This window comes from Fukomys damarensis, unplaced genomic scaffold, assembly GCF_012274545.1.
Source record: "Fukomys damarensis isolate Sample0158 unplaced genomic scaffold, DMR_v1.0_HiC HiC_scaffold_16, whole genome shotgun sequence".
Classification (NCBI taxonomy): Eukaryota; Metazoa; Chordata; class Mammalia; order Rodentia; family Bathyergidae; genus Fukomys; species Fukomys damarensis.
In genome coordinates, this window is record NW_022900928.1 from 103918939 (window position 1) to 103938575 (window position 19637).

Below are 19637 nucleotides of genomic sequence, written 5' to 3' on the forward strand. Positions count from 1 at the left end.
TGTTTTTTTTTTTTTTTTTTTTTTTTTTTTTTTGGTACCGGGATCGAACTTGGGACCTTGCGCTTGCAAGGCAGGAGACAGAACCACTGAGCTAAATCCCCGGTCCTAGTGGTTACTTGCTTTTAAAAATATTTTGGGGCTAGAGGAGTAGCTCTGTGGTGGAACAATAGTCTAGAATATGTGAAGCACTCGGTTTGAGTCCTAGAACACCTTGTTATATAAAAAACCCACAGAGAACTGTGGTGAATAATACTTCTTTTTTGGGGGATGTGCCTGGGATCAAACTCGAGCCCTTGTGCTTGTGAGAAAGGCAGTGGAACCACTGAGCCAAATCCCCAGCCCCCAATACTTCTTTTTAATTTAATGATACATCCTGTTCTATGAATTACAGATAATGAAAGTTGGATGTACATGAAACTGTGCTAGTCGGTTTTACTGCCTTATTCAGTTCTTATACCAAGCCTCTGGCGGCAAAACTAGGTCTTGGAGAAATTGAACCAAATATAACAATTATAATAATTGCATCATTCATACAGAACAACTAATCTGGTACATATTTAATGGTGTACATGTTCATTATCTCACTTATTCCTTAGAGCAAGAACAAATATTGGACATAGTCTGTCAACTTACTATACCCTTTAGAGTTTTGCCAAGAGGCTGTTAAGCCTGTATGTGAGCAACTCTGATATTAGAGGGCAACCTATTTCATCTTTGACTTTAATAGGGCTGACATTTACCTACTGTGGCTACTACCAATGAAACCTTGGTTATGTCTTTGGAATCTTGCAAAAGAAAGAAATTTGATCTTCCTTCTATGTAAACTTTTACAGATAAAAGAATACTTTTGTATTATTTCATTTGATTTTTGTAATTCATATACAAAGTATGATTGGTGATCTTCCTCTGTATAGTACAGTGGTACCTCAGTTCATGAATGTAATTTGTTCTACAATTCTGGAAAAGATGCCTATGTTCCTGTTCATGCAGGAAAGATGACAGCAGTTTTGTTGGTCAGCAATCCAGAGTTTGAAAACAAAAAACAAAATTTTTCCAAATGCATCTGTTTGTGAACCAAGTTGTTCTCAAACAAAAGGGTTTGTGAACCCAGGTACCACTGTATTTTGCTTAGGAAACTATCTCAAGATATTTTACCTTAGGTTTTTTGACTCTGATATTTCATGTTTTGATGTGGGAGTACAAAGAACATTAAGAGCCTAAGGTCTTGTCAGTCTTTTCAAAAAAATAATTTATTTTATTTTTTGAAGCAAAACCTTTATGGGTATACATAGTGGTAACATTCATCATAGGGAATTTGTACCTGTATCTTGCTTCTTTTTTTCCCATCTCCACTTCCACCACTCTTACTCTCTTTATTTACAAAAGCTTGCTTTCTATTTTTGCCTTCTAGTCTCTTTTTTTCCTTGTCCCTTCTTTTCTTTCCCTCTCCTCCCTCCTTTATTCCCCTTCCCACTTGAGCATTTTCTTCTCATTTCTGAATATCTACCATACATCTTAGTCTTTATTCCCACTTTCGGTTTTGCACACCAGAAACAATGTTATATTTAAACATAGGTGTCCAGGTTATCTCACTTAATTAATAAGAGTATGGTCTCAAGGTGCATCCATTTAGCTAGAAATGTTTCAAACTTATCCTTCTTTACATCAAGTAGTATCCCATTATATAAAAAAAGCTCTGTGTCTTCTTTATCCATTCATTGCTTGATGGGCATTTGGGCTCTTTCCAAGATTTATCTATTACAAACTGTGCCGCTATAAACATGGGAGTACATGTATCACTATGGTATGATGGTTTTAGAACGGGAATAGCTGAGTCAAATAGAAATCCCTGCATTGACTTCCGCAGTGGTTGTACCAGTCTACACTCCTACTAACAGTGGAGAAGGGTTCTTTTTTCCCCGCAGTCCCTCCAGCACTTATTATTGGTTGATTTTTTTTTGATGACAGCCATTCTTTCTGGAGTGAGGTGGAATCTCAGAGAGTTGTTTTCATTTGCATCTCTCGAATGACCAGTGATGTTGAACTTTTTTTTAATATATTTATTTGCTGTTTTTCCTACTTCATTTGAGAAATGGCTTCATTTCAGATGCCCAGTTTTGGATTGGGTCTTTAAATATGAGGGATCTGATTTTTTTAGTTCTTTATATATTCTCTGTATGAGTTCTTTATCAGAGGAAGAGCTAGTAAAATTTTTTTCTCACACTGTGGGTTGTCTCTTCACTCTGTTGGTGGTTTCTTTTGCTGTGCAAAAGTTTTTTAATGAAATCCCAGTTGTTGATTCTTTGTGATAGTTCCTGTGCAATTGGGTTTTTGTTCATAAAGTCATTGCCTATGACGATGTCTTTAAGAGTCCTATCATTTTTATCTGCCAGCAGATGTAGTGTTAATTTCTGCTCTGATTTATATAATTTCCTCCTTTACTCATACTAGCTTTGGTTGGTCCATTTGTTCTTTTTTTGTACCAGGGGTGGAACTCGGGCCTTGCATTTGTGAGGCAGGGCTTGAGTTGCTCTTCTTTTTCTAGAAACTTGAAGTTCATCATCAGGTTGTTTATTTGACCTTGCTCTGTTTTTCTGTTGGGGAATTTACTACTCTAAATTTCTCTTATAGGACTGCTTTCATTCATGATGCATTATTGTTTAATTGTAGAAGTTCTTATGGTTTCTTTTGCCCTTGTTTTCCAGTTTCATTGCACTGTGGTCTGATAATATGCATGGGATTATTTCAATTCCTTTGCATTTACTTAAGCATGTGAGTTAGAATGTGATCTGTTTTGGACAAAGTCCAGTGTGCAGCTGAGGGGAATGTGTACTCTGATGTGAGATGGAGCACTCTGTAGACATCTGCTAACTCCATTTGTTCAAAATTTGGTTTAGTTCTGATATTTCTTTGTTAAATTATTTTTGTCTTGTTCATCTATTTGTGTATTGGGGTATTGAGGTCCCCCATTACAATTGTATTAGTGCTTATTTGATTTTTCATGTACATTAATATTTGTTTTATATTGTTGTATTCACTGGTATTTGGTGTGTATATGTGTGTGTGTGTGTGTGTGTGTGTGTGTGTGTATATATATATATATATATATATGATTTTTATCTCTTCCTCTTGGTTCGTTCCCTTTACAAGGATGTAAAGACCTTCTTTGTCTTTTTTAAGTAGCCTTGACTTGAAATTTGTTTTGTCTGTATTAATATTTTTTTTATATTGTTGTATTCACTGGTATTTGGTGTGTATATGTGTGTGTGTGTGTGTGTGTGTGTGTGTGTGTGTATATATATATATATATATATATATGATTGTTATCTCTTCCTCTTGGTTCGTTCCCTTTACAAGGATGTAAAGACCTTCTTTGTCTTTTTTAAGTAGCCTTGACTTGAAATTTGTTTTGTCTGTAGATAGAATAGCTACCCTTGCTTTTTTCTGGGTTCCTTTCACATGGAGTATTGTTTTCCATCCTTTGACTTTCAGACTATGAATTTTTTTGAATTAAATGTATTTCTTATGTGCATCATATTTTTGGATCTTACTTCTTGATTTGTTCTGCCAGTCTGATTCTTTTTATTGGTGAATTGAGACCAATAACATTGATGGTTGTAATTGATACACATTGACCGATCTTGGTCATGTTATTTTCCTGTTGTTGGTTCCCTTTTTCCCTGTTTAATTGTTTGCCCTGTTTGGTGGATTCATTCTGTTGGGGTTCATTGGGTTGTAGTCCTTATTATCTCTTTCTAGAATTTCCTCAGAACAGTTTGGAGTGCTGGTTCTGTGGTCATGAATTTCTTCAGGTCTTTGTCACAGAAGTATCTTATTTCTCCATCAGTTTTTTTTGGTGTAGGGATTGAACTCAGGCAGTCCATTGCCACTGAGCTAAATCCCTGGCCCTTCTCCATCAATTTTGAAAGATAATTTTGAGGAGTACATCAGTCTTGGTTGGAGGTTGTTTTCCATTAGGGCTTGAAATACTTCACTCCAGGTTCTCCTTGACTTGAGGGTTTGTGTTCAGAAGCCCACTGTGATTCTGATGGGCTTTCCTTTTTAGATGATTTGTTTCTTTTCTCTACCAGCTTTTAATATTCTATTCTTGTGATGAATTTATGGAATCTTGACTATTATATGCCTTGATGTGGATTATGTTTTATCATGGCTAATTGGAGTTCTGTATACCTCACTTATCTGTATGTCAGATCCTTTTCCCTGCTTGGGAAGTTTTCTGCCATTATTTCTGTGAACAGGTTCTGATCAAACTTACGTTACTCTTCTTTGCATCATCTAGCAGTTGTTGGATTGATTTTTTTGTGGTCCCTTGCTATGTTTATGAAATCTTTTCTCTTTTCTTCCTTTCTTTCTCCCTCTCCCTCCCCCTCTCTCCCCTCCTCCCTTCTCTCCTTGCACTTGTGAGGCAGACGGCACCACTGAACTAAAGGCCTGGTTCTATGAAATCTTTATTTTCTTGATTGCTAACCGTAATCCTGTCTTCAATATCTGATATTCTGTCCTCACGTTGGCTCATTCTGCTGCCTATGCTTTCAGTGCAATTTAAAATCTCCTGAATATCTGTTTGAATTTGTTTGGTGGAATCAATTTCTTTACTGTGTTGACCATTCATGGTTTTCATCATTTCCCTAAGCTCCTCTATTTTTTTTAAACCTGTATCTGCTCTAGAGTCACTAACTTCATCTTTCATTCTCTTTCACCATCTCTAGTTATCTGAGAAACTATTTCTGATTTTATTTTTTTTTTTAGAGCCTCATTCATCTGCTTTGTTACCTCCCCTGTTACCACTTCAAAAAGTCCAGGTGGGTAAGTTTTAAATTGTTCCACCTCATTGCCCCCTGCATATGTCTTAGGTGAGCTGGAAGTTTGGGGTTGCATCTTGCTCAAGTGTCTTCTCATTTTCTATTTTTTTAAAACTTTAATTCCTGTGCTGGTGCTTGTAAATTGCTTATGATCAGCAGCTTTATTGCTACTATTTAGAACCCTTAGGAAATGAGTACTTCTCAGAGATATCTTCTAGGTTTTGCTGGCTTTTGTGTTTTCAGTCTTTTGCAAAATACTACCCCTTCAATGTATTGGGGATGAGAAGCTGCTTATTATTGGCCCAGCCCTTCATTCTTTGATACTGGCCTATAGTATTGTTTATAACCCTTAGGCAGTCTCAATTTTGGCATACCAGGAAGAAAAACTGATTAGAACAATTATGTCCCCTTGGTAAAGTAGTATAACCTGCACTAGTATCATCAAACAGCCTTAAAAATAACAAACCATGGTAAGCATTAACTTGCTACCTTTAACTACTTGAACTTGATTTGTGGTTATGTAACAAAAGTCTAAAACAATATAGAGTAAATATGTCTTCAGGATGACAGTTTTGCAACATGCCCTCAGCAGTTATGCTTTGGAGGACTTTATGAATGACCAGTAAGGTTATGTCTGGGACTTCAATGTAGCTGTAATTCTACTGCTACTCAATTTAAGATCTATGAACTTCGGTCACTTCATGAGCCTGTCTTTTCATATTAACTTTGTTATTGTATATTGTGAAAATAATATTGTAGTGGCAAAGTGCCCGCCAGTACATATAGCTTTAGTGTCTGTTGCTCAGTGCTCATAGTACAGGGGAATGGAAGATGCACCCAGGAGTCTTGAAGGCAAAGTGTACAGCTGTATTCGTAATGCTATCGGGTCAGTCTGGGACTTCTCCACAAAGAGGCTGACCCTGCAACTCAGCCAGAGCTAGGTTGTTATACACTTAGGGAAGGAGCGGGTTTACAAGTTCCAGTCTTTCATTTTCATATGGGCCCAGCAAGCTTATTGGTTACAGAATTTCACATACAGCAGGCTCACTGAGTTTTTTCTTACATGTATGTGGCGGGAAGGCAGAACAAAGAAAACTCTTGAGATGTTTGAAGGATCCTGGCTTGGGCTGACCTGAGCATGTTAAAAGACTTGAAGGGAAGTCATCTTTCTCTGTTAGCAAGTCCAGCTTTAGCTACAGAGAAGTTTATTTCCCTTTCACTATAACTGAATCTAATTTGGCAAGCCTTTTGGTGTTTGTAGGGAACATTTGGTTAAATAATGAAAACAAATTTATAGTTATTTTTTTTCTTTTTTTTGGTGTTGGCTGAATTGAGGGCCTTGCTGATGCTAAAGAAATATTTTAACACTGGACCACACCCCCACCCTTTTCTTCCTGTTCTTGCCTGTTCACAAGATGCCCAGGAATAGAAAATGTAGCAAACAATTCTTTGCATCAAAATCCCTTTTAAAAGGCTGGCTGTGGTGGTGCACACTATAATTTCAGCAAAACCAGCATTTGGGGCTGAGGCAGGAGAATTGCTGCAAGTCCAATGCCTGCCTGAACTATACCATGAGACCCTATCTTAACCCAAACCAAAACAACAACAACAACAATAAAAACACACACAAAGTAAACCTAGGATAGTTCATTTTTCAGCTCAACTCCAAGGGAGGTAAATGTACCCTAAAGTAAGCAGTTTTCTGGTTCACAGGCATTCTGGTTAGATGATATTTTATGTGGTCCAAAAAGAAATTGCTGTTGCATCTCAATTAATTTGGACTACTGTATTGAAGGTTTGTCTTGGGAAAAAGAAAATATGGGGTCACCTTTGGAAACCCCACAACGAACTGAATTTTCTTCTGTATTGTTAGTACATATTTGCAGAACATGAAGTTCACATGCATCTTGGGGAGTAGGTCCATGTACATAACACAGCTTTCTTTTTTAATCCACTTCTCCCTTCTCACCCTGCTCCTTCCCTCCATCTCTAAATCCTCTTCTCCCATTTTCATTCTTACTGTTACTAGTTTTAGTTCATATTTATGACATAAAAGGCTTGCATGGTTATTTGTTACCTGTACACATTGTAAGATTTACTTCTCCTTTCTCTTTCTCCCTTCACTCTTGGTATCCTGGACCCCTTGCCATTTGCAGAAGATCTAGTTTCCTTCTGTCTATCCTTTGTTGTTGTTGTTGTTCTTTTTTGTACTTTGCCTCTCTCAAATGAGAGACACCCTATGGTATTTAAGCTTGTGTGTCTCATTTATTTCACTCAACAGTGCATTTTCCAGGTACATCCGTTTTCCCACAAATGTCTCAAATTTATCCTTCTTTATAGCTGAGGAGTATTCTATTATGTGCAGATACTATACTTTCTTTATCTATTCAACTGTTGGTGAGTACACAGGCTTTCCCCAGTACAGTATTTAGCTATTATGAGTCATGCTGCTATAAACATTCGTGTCCTTGTACTACTGTAATAGGATGTCTTTAGCTGTTTTGGGGAGATACCCAGAAGGAAAATGACAAGGTCAAATGGAACTTCTAGTTTCAGTTCTTTTAGAAATCTCCATACTGATTCTTTTTGTTTGTTTGTTTGTTTGAGACAGGGTCTCACTATGTAGTTGAGACTGCCCTGGAACTCACTGTGCAGCCCAGGCTGGTCTAGAACTCACCGTGATCCTCCAGCTTTAGCCGCTGATTGCTGGGATTACAGGCTCGCGCCACCATGCCCGGCCTCCATACTGATTTTCATGGTGGTTGTACTAGTTTACATTCCCACCAATAATAGAGGAGCACTCCCCACCCCCCAGCTTCCCCAGGATTTGTTATTCTTTGACTTTTTTTTGGTACCAGGGATCAAACTCTCAGGACCTTGTGGTTACTAGGCAGGTGTGTGCCCCACTGAGCTCATTTTGATTTCTTGATGATAAAATCTTACCATTATTTTAATTTGCATTTCTCTAATGGTCAGCGATGTGGAAGATTTTTTTTTTATATGTTTGTTGGTTATTTATACTGTTGGTTAAGTATTCATTTCACTTGCCTATTTGTTGATTGGTCTTTTGGGAGATCTAAGTTTGTAAGTTCTTTATATATTCTAGATATTAGTCCTCTGTGAGGAATAGGTGGCAGATTTTTTTCTGATTCTATAGGTTGTCTCTTCACTGTAGTAATTATTTTCTTTGCTGTGCAGAAGCTTTCTAATTTGATAAAATCCTATTTGTTGATTCTTGCTGTTATTTCTTGTGCAATGGGAGTTCTGTTCAGAAAGTCCTTGCCTATATCTATGACTTGATGTTTTACCTATTTTATTTCTCAGTTAGGTTCGATATTTCTATTTTAATGTTTAGAACTTTGACCCATTTTGATTTTAGTTTAGTATATGGTGGGAGATATGAGTCCAGCTGCAATTTTCTGTATATAGATAAACCAATTTTCCCAACACTATTTATTATATAGGTCTTGTTTCTTCTAACGTAAGTTTTTGGCCCCTTTGTCGAAGATCATATTGTTGAATGTGTCTGGGGATGTTTTTACATTCTCTGTTGATCCACATGTCTGTTTCTGTGCCAGTAGTGTGCTGTTATTATTATTTTTTTTAATCATCACTGTACCATTATAGTATACCTTGGAAATCTGGTATTGCCATGTCTCCTGCTTTGTTGTTGTTGCCCAAAATTGCTTTTGCTATTCTGGGTCTCTTCTGTTAACACATGAATTTTAGGATAGTTTTCTTTGGTTGTTTGAAGAATGCTGTTGATTTTCTTTTTGGAACTGGAGATCGAAGTTGGGACCTTGCACTTATGAGGCAGGTGGCAGAACTACTAAGCTAAATTCCCCAGCTCCCCTCCTTTGGTACTGGGGATCGAACTCAGGACCTTGTACTTGTGAGGCAGGTGGTGGAACCACTAAGCTAAATCCCCAGCCACCCCCGTTTTTATGAGACAGGGTCTCAATGTGTAGTTCAGGCTGATCTTGAACTCACTATGTAGCTCAGGCTGGTCTTGAACTTGAAGCAATCCTCCTGCCTCAGTGTCTTGAGTATTGAGATTACAGGTGTGCACCACCATGCCCAGCACTGTTGGTATTTTGATTGGAATTGCATTCAACCATATATAATTTTTGGGAGTGTGTCCATTTTCACAATACTGGTTTTGCCTATCCAGGACCAGGGAGTGTCTTTCCATTTTCTGATGTCTTCTTTTTCAGAGTACTGTAGTTTTCATTGTAGAGGTCTTTGACTTCTTTGGTTAGGTTAATTTCTAGATATTTAATTTTTCTTGATGCTCTTTTTATTTTATATGTTTGTTTGTTTTTGGTTCCAGGGATCAAACTTGGGACCTTGTGCTTATGAGGCAGACAGCAGCACCACTGAGCTAAATCCTGGGCCCCTTGATGCTCTTTTTATTTTTATTTTTTAATCTTTTTTTTTTTTTTTTTTTTTGGTACCTGGAATTGAACTTAGGTCCTTGTGCTTATGAGGCAGGAGGTGGAATTGATCCTCTTTTTAATGGCATTGTTTTCATAATTTCTTTCTCATTTAGTTCTTTTTTCTTGTACATCAGTGGTATTCATTTTTCTGTGTTGATTTTGTATCCAACTACATTGCTGAAATTGAATATTAATTGTAAGAGTTTTTTTTTTGGTGCAATTCTTTGGGTCTTCTCTGTAGAGTATCATGTCATAATTTGTATGGGAAAAGAAGAACTCAAATTATGTGGCTGTTGAGACTTTTTTTTTTTTTTTGGTACCAGGAATTGATCTCAGGATCTTAGGCACTGTACCACTGAGCTAAATCCCTAGCAGGGAATCCATTTTTTCAGATAATTTTGACAACATTTTCTACATTGCTTACCTGCATTTCTTGCTAACCTTAAATAAACTGTTATAAAGTAAAAATTTTTTTGAGTAATTTGTGCCCATGGCATTTCTTCACAGTTTAATACATTATTGATAATTCTCTAAATTTAAACATTGAAATCTTGCAAGTATCTCATTTATGGTGCATATAATATGCCTTCAGAACTGCTGTAACACAAATTAAATGTATTATAATTTTTATACTATTTTAATGTTTTCCTTAAGGAACTGTAATATGATGACATCTAGTCTGCTAAATCACTGCCTTTCTTTGCATTATTGTACCACCAGTATTCAAGCTGCCCTGTCGGATAGTCAGTTCAGATCAGAGTCACTCAGAAATGAGACATCTGTTAATTGGAGATTTGAGGCCATTCACACTGAGAAGTATTACTGAGAGGTGCTGATTAGTCACTATCTTTGCGCTCTTTCTCTCTTTACTCCTTTGTTTTTCTTATCCTTTTTTTGTTATTGTTATTTATCCATTTGCCTTGCTTGGTATTTTTATTACATTTGAATCTTTGGCTTTTTTGGCTTCCTTGTTTGTGTCTAGGATAGTCTTAAAAATTTTCATAGTGTTTATAACTTGAGTTATTCTTTTTCATGAAATGTTCTTATTTCTCCATCTGTTTTGAAGGAAGTATTGCCAAATATATTAATCTGGGTTAGAAGTTGTTTGATTTTAGGGCTTGAAATACTTTACTCCAAGCTCTTCTGGCCCTTCTGGCCTTTATAATTTATGTTGAGAAGTCTGCTGTAAGTATAATGGACTTACCTTTGTATGTGATTTTTCTTTTTTCTCTGTTTTTAAAATTACATTTTTCAGTTTGACATTTGGCATTTTTAATTATGATGCATCTTGGGGAGCTTTTTTTTTTTTTTTTAAATCCTAGTTGTTTGGTGTTCTGAAAGCCTTGCTTACTATGTTGAACTCTTTTCTTGTATTTGGAAAATTTTCTATTGTGATTTCTGTAAACACATTAATTCCATCTGTATTCTAGTTTCTCTGACTCCAGTTAACCTTAGGTTGGTCTTCTTGGTGTCATTAAGTATGTTACGTTTTTCTTGTTCTCTTTTTTGAGGTTTCTCTCAGTACTTTTTCATAATTTACCAGTTTGTTCTTGATTTCAGACACTCTGTCTTCACATTGGTCATTTTCTGCAATTTGTGAATTCTGAGTTCTGTGCATTTTTTTTTTAAATCTGGCATTTCTGTCTGATACCTTTTTGTGAAGTCTATATCTATGGTGCATTTGTCATTCATGCTTTGAACTGTTTTGGTCAGCTCTTCCAGGTTTTTGTTTCCCCAGATCCACATTGGTCATTTTATGTAATAATTCCATAAATTTTTGGGTCATGTTCTCTTGGAACTTAAGATCTTTTCTTTTCTTTTTTTGGTACTGGGGATCGAACTCAAAACCTTGCATTTGAGAGGTAGGAGTGAGCTAAATCCCCAGCTCTCTTCATCTTTTCTGTATACAATTCACAGTGCTAGGCTACCTGATATTTACTTTGCTCACCATATTTGTCCCTTTGATCTGCCTTTGGAGAGTTAGGAGACCTTGGAGTCTTTTGTTGCCTTGCTTTCCCATGATTCTGTGTGTATATATGTCTGTTCTGTTTTGTTTTCCTCCTTTTTTCCTATTTTTTTGGTACTGAGCGTTGAGAGCTTGTAATTGATATGAAGATTTATTTTTTAGTAAGCTACTGCCTTCCATCAGTGTGTTTTCAGTTTTATTTGTCCAGAGATTTTATTTATTCAGTGATTTGGACTCTTTCTGTGTTTTTGGGAAATAATTATTTGTGGTTATAAAAGAATCAACACAGGTCTAAATGAGACATTGCCTGTATGTGATAGACCTTGCATTTCCACTGGCATCCTTTATTGATACTCTTCGCAGACTATGTTAAATTATTATTAGCAATTATTCTATAACATGGCAGGAGAAGTGGAGTGAAGAGATTGAAGGATGGACGAAAGAGAAGTATAAGTCAGTGGGGAGGTTGGTAGGAGAAATAGTAGTTGGTTTAAAAACCTTGATATGGAGTCAGATTCTGTTGGGGTTCTTCTGTTTGGTTTGGAGGGTTGGTGTTGAGGGTTTTCAGAAGATGTTTGTGGGTCCAAGGATGAGGTATAGAAACTAAGCGTGTTAGGGATTGAGAAAGCTGTGATGAATCTTTCGGAACCTGTTGATTAGTTTGTGCACCTGTAACGTGGAAAAGAGGCAAGGAAAGATGGGGAGGATAGGCAAGATATGAAAGAGCAAAGAGAATAAAATGGAGAGGGTAAGGGTTTAATACAGGAGAACATAGGAATGACTGGGGACTGAGGGAGAACAGAATATGGTGCATTAAAGACATGAGAAGAGGAATTTAAAAAGTGAGAGAAACAAGAAATAAGATGATAGTATTGCTACAGAACCTTGAGTTGAAGAAACTAAATAGGAAGACGAGAAGGGGGGAAAATGTAGACTGAAACTAAATCAAAGCAAATATGAAAAAAGAACCCAAACAAAATATGCAATGGGAATTCAGTTCAGATACTCCAGCAAGAGCATGTGCATGTGATTCACACATGATCACTTTGCCACAAGTGTGGTGTTCACACTGTTCCCCTCTTGTGCTGATTGTGGAATGTTTACGTGCAGCCACACCGTATCATCTCTGTTGTTTTCCATTTAGCTTCAGGACTTCATTCTGTCAGCTTGTGGGCAGACTGATGCTTGATACTGTCACTGTTCCTGGCTTGGGGATCTGCCCCCTCCCTAGGCATGATGGTGGAATTGGTGGCAGGTTTGCTAGCAAGCAAGGGACTGCCTAGGGACAGGCACGCTTGTGCTATGCTATACCCTTGGAGATCTGCAGATGAGCTCACATAGGAGATGGGGAGTCTGCAGAGTATCAGCTAATTGCTCTCAGAAAGGAGTTGAGATTCCCTGGAGCATGAGTGCACGCCTGTGGGGTTCTATAGTCCATATTTGTGCCATTTATCCTCTTCTGCCAACGGTGTGTATGGGGTTCTCTTGTCCATGGTAAGTGTTGGTGGGGTCTACAGGTGATGGCAGTGGCTGGCTTGGGAGTCGGTGATTAACTCACAGGTGGAAATCTGCAGACCTCTTTGCCCTTTATCGTCCAGGGTGGGGATGTGTGATTCCTTTGCCCTGGGTGAGAGCTGTTGAAAGTCTGACCAGGATACAGTGTTCCTGGTGTTTGAATTATTGCTGCCCTGGTGAAGGGGCTGGTGCGCAGTCAGAGCCAGAAGTTCCGGCTCTTGGATCCTCCCCGTGCTCTAGCTATTTGAAGTGCTCTCCTGGGATTGCTTTGGAATTAGAACTGAAGTTTTGACTGCCCTAGGAGCAGCTTTGATAGAAACTGTTAATTTGTTCCAAAGTAATTCTGCTTGAGGAATACCTGGGATTGATTTTTCCCCTGGCTGCTTTTTGTGGACCTCTTAAAATTACTGTGGTTTCATTTCTAGAAAAGAAATATGTTCTCTAAAAAATATGAACTTAACCTGATTACAAAGAGACTGCTGTAAGTTAAACATTTCAGCATTATTTTTTTGATATAAGCACCAAAGATCTTGTTTTTATTTCGTAAGAGAAGCAATGAAGAGGGAAATGTCCTACTCCTTTGTTGCAAGACAGGTTGGGGTGAGTGCTGACAAAAGGAGGGGCATTTCATCTTGATGTGGACAAGCTTCTGACCTCTGTTTCTCTCCTGCTCTTTTTTTTCTTTCTTTTGGTACCGGTGATCGAATTTGGGACTTTTGGCTTGTGAGGCAGGCAGTGGTACCACTGAGCTGAATCCCCTGCGCTTTCTCCTGCTCTTTATCATCTGCCACCATCTCTGTCTCTGGTGCCTTCTCTTTTCACTGTTTGCTTACTTTAAGTATGGGAAGCACAGTTTTGTGAAAGTACGAATAGTTGTTCCAAGCCTTGTCAGTGGAAGACAGATGCAAAGTCAAGGGTTTACTGCCAAGAAGTATGACTTTAGAGAAGAGCCTAACTAAAGGAATCCTGTAAAGAAAGGAACAAATTCCTGGGGTTCTATCTAGATATTTTTCGAGATTCTGTGGTTGATCTGGTGATGGGTTGTGTGTGGTTGAGCATTTCCCTGGACTGCATGAGGCTCTAGGTTTGAATGTCAGCATTGTGAAACAAATGGAGGGTAAAGGAGGAGAGGTTGAGGAGGAGAGGGGAGAGGAGAAGGAAGAAGAGGAAACAAGAAAAACAAAAACTATGAGTATCTGTTTAACTCTTCTCTGTTCTTGATATATGTTCTCCCCCATCTTCTCCAGCATCAGCTGTTAGCTTTCTGCTGCTGACTTCTAATGCTAACTTCCCAAGTTTTCACATGCACTCAGCCCGGTTCTCTAGTGGCTTCCCCTATTGATGTTAAATTACCTCCATACATCTTATTAACACCATTACAGCTCCCTGACTTGCTTACTCACCAGCTTATTTTAACCGTACTGACCCACCAAGTTTACCATAGTTCATGGGTTTTTTTAACCATCAGCCATGAATGTTAATCATCTGAATCATTAATTGCCAAGTAGTTTTTCATACTGTTACCAAGTTCTTTCCCATTTTTTTCAGTTTCTAGAAACAGCCTTGTTTTATTGTGTGCCAGGTCTAGGGTTAGGCTTTCTATATCCACTGTCACCATCATGTGAAGTAGGTTACATTATTTCTTTTTCATATCACCTTTGTGGGTTAGGCCCGGACAGTTTAATTGATGTGTTATCCAAACACAAGGAAATGTTGAATAAGGGATTGGAGGCTAAATGACTTTGAAGATCAGTCTCTTTTCTTTAAGCCTACTTTCACCTGGCAGATAGAGAGGGTCCTTCCCTGTTTCATTCCCAACTGCTCACTTTTTACTTTTTTTTAAGGATATATTATGCTAACCATATGGAAACAGTTCTGGTCTGTGAACTAGCCATGTTGTTTTATGCCTCTAAGCCTTTGCCCTCACTTGGTACCTTCTTCAGTTTAACTTTTTCCACCCCCATCTGGTTGACAAACTCCTTTTCAAGAACTTTTTTTAAGAGAGCATTGTTTGTGGCCTCCTTCCCTACCATCACCACCATCTCCAGGGAACTAGTATACATGTTGCGTTAAAATGGTTATTTTCTATTCCTGAGTAAGGTATGATCTCTTTTGAAGGCAGACACATGAATTTTTTCAGTTTTGTTAGTCTTAATTTAATTTGGAGTTGATAAAGATATCCTGTCTTTATGAACGGATGTATACCATAATTTATACCCATTCTGTTTTGTTTTTTGAGCCAGGGTCTCACTATGTAGTTGAGACTGACCTGGAACTCACTATGTGGCCCAGGCTGGTCTCAAACTCACAGTGATCCTCCTACCTCAGCCTCCTGAGTGCTGAGATTACAGGTGTGCATCACCATGCCCAGCTTTATACCCATTCTGAAGGAAACTATAACTGTGGAGTTAGTCGTATAAAATTGGTACTTATTTGACTTGTGTGTTGGAGGTTTATTTATGTGAGGGACTGTGGCAGGTGGTTGAGATAGAAGGAAGCACCTTCTATAGAAGGAGAATAGTAGAATGATTTGAACAAAACCAGCATTTTTCTGAAGGTAGGCTCAGGAAGGAAATACACAAGTGAGTTGGGATCATGAAAAGTTGTAATAATAGCATCTGACTTTTAGGGAAAGGTTTTGGTGCTAGTCTAGCAGAGTGCTTGCTCTATTAATATTTAAATGAAGGAACAATTTACTGGATATTGAAGTAATAAAAAGTTGAACTGGGGATGTAGCTTAGTGGTGCTGCTCGTGCCTGGCAAGTGCAAGGTCCTGAGTTAGATTCCTGGCACTGGAAAAAAATAAATAATAAAAAGTGTAGATTTAGATGTCAGGATATAATGCTTTTTCCTTTATACTGATAAACATAAACTTGTAACCTTTAAGATAAAATTCAGAAAACCAAACTATTTCATGATAATCTGCAGAAGTTCTTTCTTTGAGTAGGCATGTTGTAATCAATATGAAAGTAGATAGCCAGTATACTTTAGAGTAGCTCTGTGTGTGATAAATTCTTCCCATTGTAATTCTTAAAAACTTACTAAAACTCCCCAAGTACTACTGTACTTTCTTTTGTGTTAGTGAAATATCTCTCAAAATGGGATCCTTAAGATAGTTAATGAAATGTTTGTGAAGAGTGCTTTTCCTCCTTTATATGTTCATTTTATTGTATTATCATCTCCTTTTAATGTAACTCGCCCTTACCCCTATCCTGCACACCTCTTTTGTTTTTGCAGTATCTCTTGCTCCTCCTCCTCCCTCCATCCTACAGGTAACTCCTCAGTTACCTTTAATGGGATTTGTGGCCAGAGTCCAAGAAAATAGTAAGTTTATGTCTTCTTTCTGCTGTAGATCAGATTATAGGCTTAAAATGTCATTGATATATGATTGAATAGTCATTCATTCGCTGATATTTCAGATATTTGAATATTATGAGTAAGTCATGGTATGAATGACTAATGGGGATGGTAAAATAAGATGAAATTCTCTATTTTCAAATAGATTTAAACGTATTAGTAGCTGGGCTTGCAGCTCAGTAGTAGAGTGTATGTGTAGCATGTATGAGTCCATAGGTCTGATCCCAACACTGACAACAAACAAACAAACAAATAAAAAACAACAACAGGAAGGGAAAGCCTCCTTGTAAATATGAGTAAATGTAAATGCATATGTAAGAGAATAAAAATCCTGTCTGAGGACATCACTCTAATCACCAGGCAGCTCTCTTTACCTCTGGGCTGCCCTGTCCCTAATTGTCATTTCCTGTAACTGTCCTATCTTGGGCATAACATAGGTGCCTAACAGTCTCCCTCTAGTCCTATGATTCCATGCATGAAAAAGATGTGCTGTAGTAGAGTGCAGAGGACCAGCCTGCCCGTTTGTCTCCCAACAGGCCTTGCAAATTGACAATGAATTTATCTGGGTTTCTAGTATGGTGTTGAACCACAGAGAATCAGATAACTGATTTTCTTGGCGCACTAACTTCTAGAGAAGCATAATGAAGCTCAGGAAATACATCTACAGATCAGGAGCCCTGTATTAATGTGAATGAGGAATTGTGGTCACAGAAGCAAGAGAACATAGTTTGTGTGATGGGCGAACTCTCTTCTCACAACCAGTCTGCATGAAGGACCTTGTTACCTTTGTCGGGGTGCAGGATTGTTGTGGAATCTGGGTTACAGTTGCCTCTTGAACAACACAGGTGTGAACTGCTCAGGTCCACAGTTTTTATCAGTTGACAGTTTACCCTGAGTGTCACTGGAGTAGCACATTTATTTATGCACTATCCCAAGCATTGCTCAGGCAGGTGTCATTTCAGCCAATCGATTCTTGTTTTGAATAAATTTATCATTTAATATGTCCTGTTATATTATAAAAATTAATTTAAAAAGATGCAATTTTTGGCCATCCTGTATTTAAATAATTGGACTGGTAGTTGATTAAAAAAACTCATAGGTATGTAGCCCAGAAATATTATTTAAAAATTTAAGAAGTTGGTTATATCACAAATATACAAAATACATGTAGGTGATAGTCTTTTAAATCATGTTATTATAAAAATACACAGACCTATTACAAAAAGTTAAAATTTAGCAAAACTTTGGCATTGGAACACTCACAGACCACACATAAAACCATGTGCAGTTGAAAGAAATGTAAACAAGCATAAAGATGACTGTATAACTTGAACTCTGGATGCTTTACCTGTAAGAGTTTTATAATTGCCTCCTATTGCTACTGTAAGTTGAAGTGTTTTGAAGTGTCCGCTTAATACCTCATGTTGGGCTAATCACCTTTTGCAAACACTGCAGCTCTCCAGTTAATTATATATTACAGTAAAATGTGATCTCTGACAGTTCTCAAGTATTTTTCACTCTGTATAATTTATAGAATGAGTTGGAATAAAAATGTGAATATATGAAATTTCTTAAAATTAGTGCAGTAAAAGTGCCATTAATCACCCACAAAATACTCCCCCTCTCCTTGGACACACTTGTCCCATTGCCCTTGCCTCTTTCTGAAGCGGTGCTGGAAATTCTTTTTCATGAGTTTCTGTACTGTTGTAGCTGCCTCAATATCGTGAATTGATTCAGAATGTTTACATTGTTGACTTTGGTACCAATCACAAGTCTTATTGCCAGAGCTGGTGAAGGGGAGGTGAATAAGGACACACCATAATGTTTTTACAAATTGCCTTTTCATTGGGTGGCACCCAGCAGCCACATTCACTGCAGTTTTGATTATACATTGTAAAGACACAAAAAAGGACTTCCAGAACTGTTTCAGAAAATGGCAAGAATGATGAAATGCGTTCTAAGTGAGGGAGTGTATTTTGAGAGGAATTAGTGGCAATGTGTATTTTATTGTCATAAACTTAAAATTTAATCATTGATTTATTTTGATCCTATCATATACACAGAATATATGTTGACTGTTACTGGTTAGGCTTCTTGTCAATAATGGGCTATTTATTAATATTTAAATTTTGGGGGAGACAAAAGTTATATGCAGAATTTTGATTGCTGTGAGGCCGGGTTAACGGTCAGCTGTACCTTAATTTAAGATTTAATGTCATCAGGCCAAAGTATCCCAACATATGCATCTCATAACAAGACAGGTAACAATGCTGGGATAGAAATATTTGCAGTATGTTGTTTGGGATTCTTTGGAGTAGGCATTGACAATAGTAGAATCTGAGCTCTGTGATAGCAGAGACTTGGCCATTTTATTGGCTCTTTCTCCAACACCTAGGAAAGTGTGTGATGGGTAGCAGGCACTTTTGGCCTCCTCCACCTCCTGCTTTTAAAGGAGGATGTGTTTATATTTTTACTGGTTAAAATCCATTCTTACTGCCCTGAGGGCTCAATGTTTCTTTCAGGTGCCTTTGCATTTTTTGCAGATTTCTGAAAACTGTTTTACTCACTTTACTAGAATGTACCCCAGGAGTCCTTGTAATATTTGTCATGGTGTTTGTTCTTAAAATGCTATTTAAGAGCTGCTTTCATATATAATCAGTAGGTTTCATTTGTTTAAATTATGCCATTGGAGCCCACTTTCCTTTGGCTTGTGTGTGGCCCACACAGGATAAGGGATAAAGTGCTGTATCAGTGAGGTCCAGCCAGCCCAGCAAAGCCGTGGTGTGACTCTACCAGGCTTGTGTGCTTAAGTGTAACTGGTCTTCCTCTTTAAAAAATTTTTTCTGTATTTAAACAGTAGACCAAGTAGAAAAGGACTTAATCAGAGTACAAAATGGAAGCACTTTGCAATGTTGGTTGCATTTTGCATACCCATATAAGATGGAAAGTTGAAGCGTCATTACAGTAGAGAGAAAATGTTTTCTCATCACAAGTCCAGTTTAATCACATCAATTAATGAAGATAATCGCTTGAAGGATAATTTTCACTTTTTTACAATCATAATGAGCAGGCATGTTGGAGAATGCCATCTTTCAGGTGCTCCTGGGTATTCTGTGAAATGATGTCACTCATCCTGAACACAGAAGTCACGAACAGCTTCTGGAGTAAATAAAACCATCAGAGAAAAATGTTTATATAGAAAGTAAAAGTTGATTTTCTTTGCAAAATCTGGACTTAACACTGAATAGGATTATGAAGCAGATGTCATTAGATTTCACCAGTCATTAGTGAAAGTTAGTTTGTAGAAACAGCAGAATGCTTCATGAACAGTCCCAAAGCAGTGCTTAAATGTAATATTATTGAAGTACATGGTTACCAGTTCAAGACTTAGAAGTGTTGTAAGCATATTTTTAAAAAGTCAGTTCTTTCTTAGTCACCCGATCACAATTGATTATCTTTTGGGGACCCTCCCCTGTCATGCATCTCAGTAAGTGCATCTAATACTGAGTTATATCCAGGCCCATTGGTCATCTTTTACAT

At 37.6% G+C, this 19637-nt stretch overlaps 1 protein-coding gene across 21 annotated transcripts in view; it reads left to right on the forward strand.

Moving 5' to 3' along the window:
* Positions 1-19637, forward strand: part of Abi2 (abl interactor 2) — a 67315-nt gene that overhangs the window by 27790 nt on the left and 19888 nt on the right. For 11 of the 21 annotated variants that reach the window (XM_033764551.1, XM_033764564.1, XM_033764554.1 and 8 more), the window contains one exon: positions 15978-16064. The exons of the other annotated variants lie outside the window; for them this stretch is intronic. In XM_033764551.1, the coding sequence (XP_033620442.1) occupies positions 15978-16064 (87 nt within the window). The remainder of the gene's footprint in view (positions 1-15977; positions 16065-19637) is intronic. 21 annotated transcript variants of the gene reach the window in all.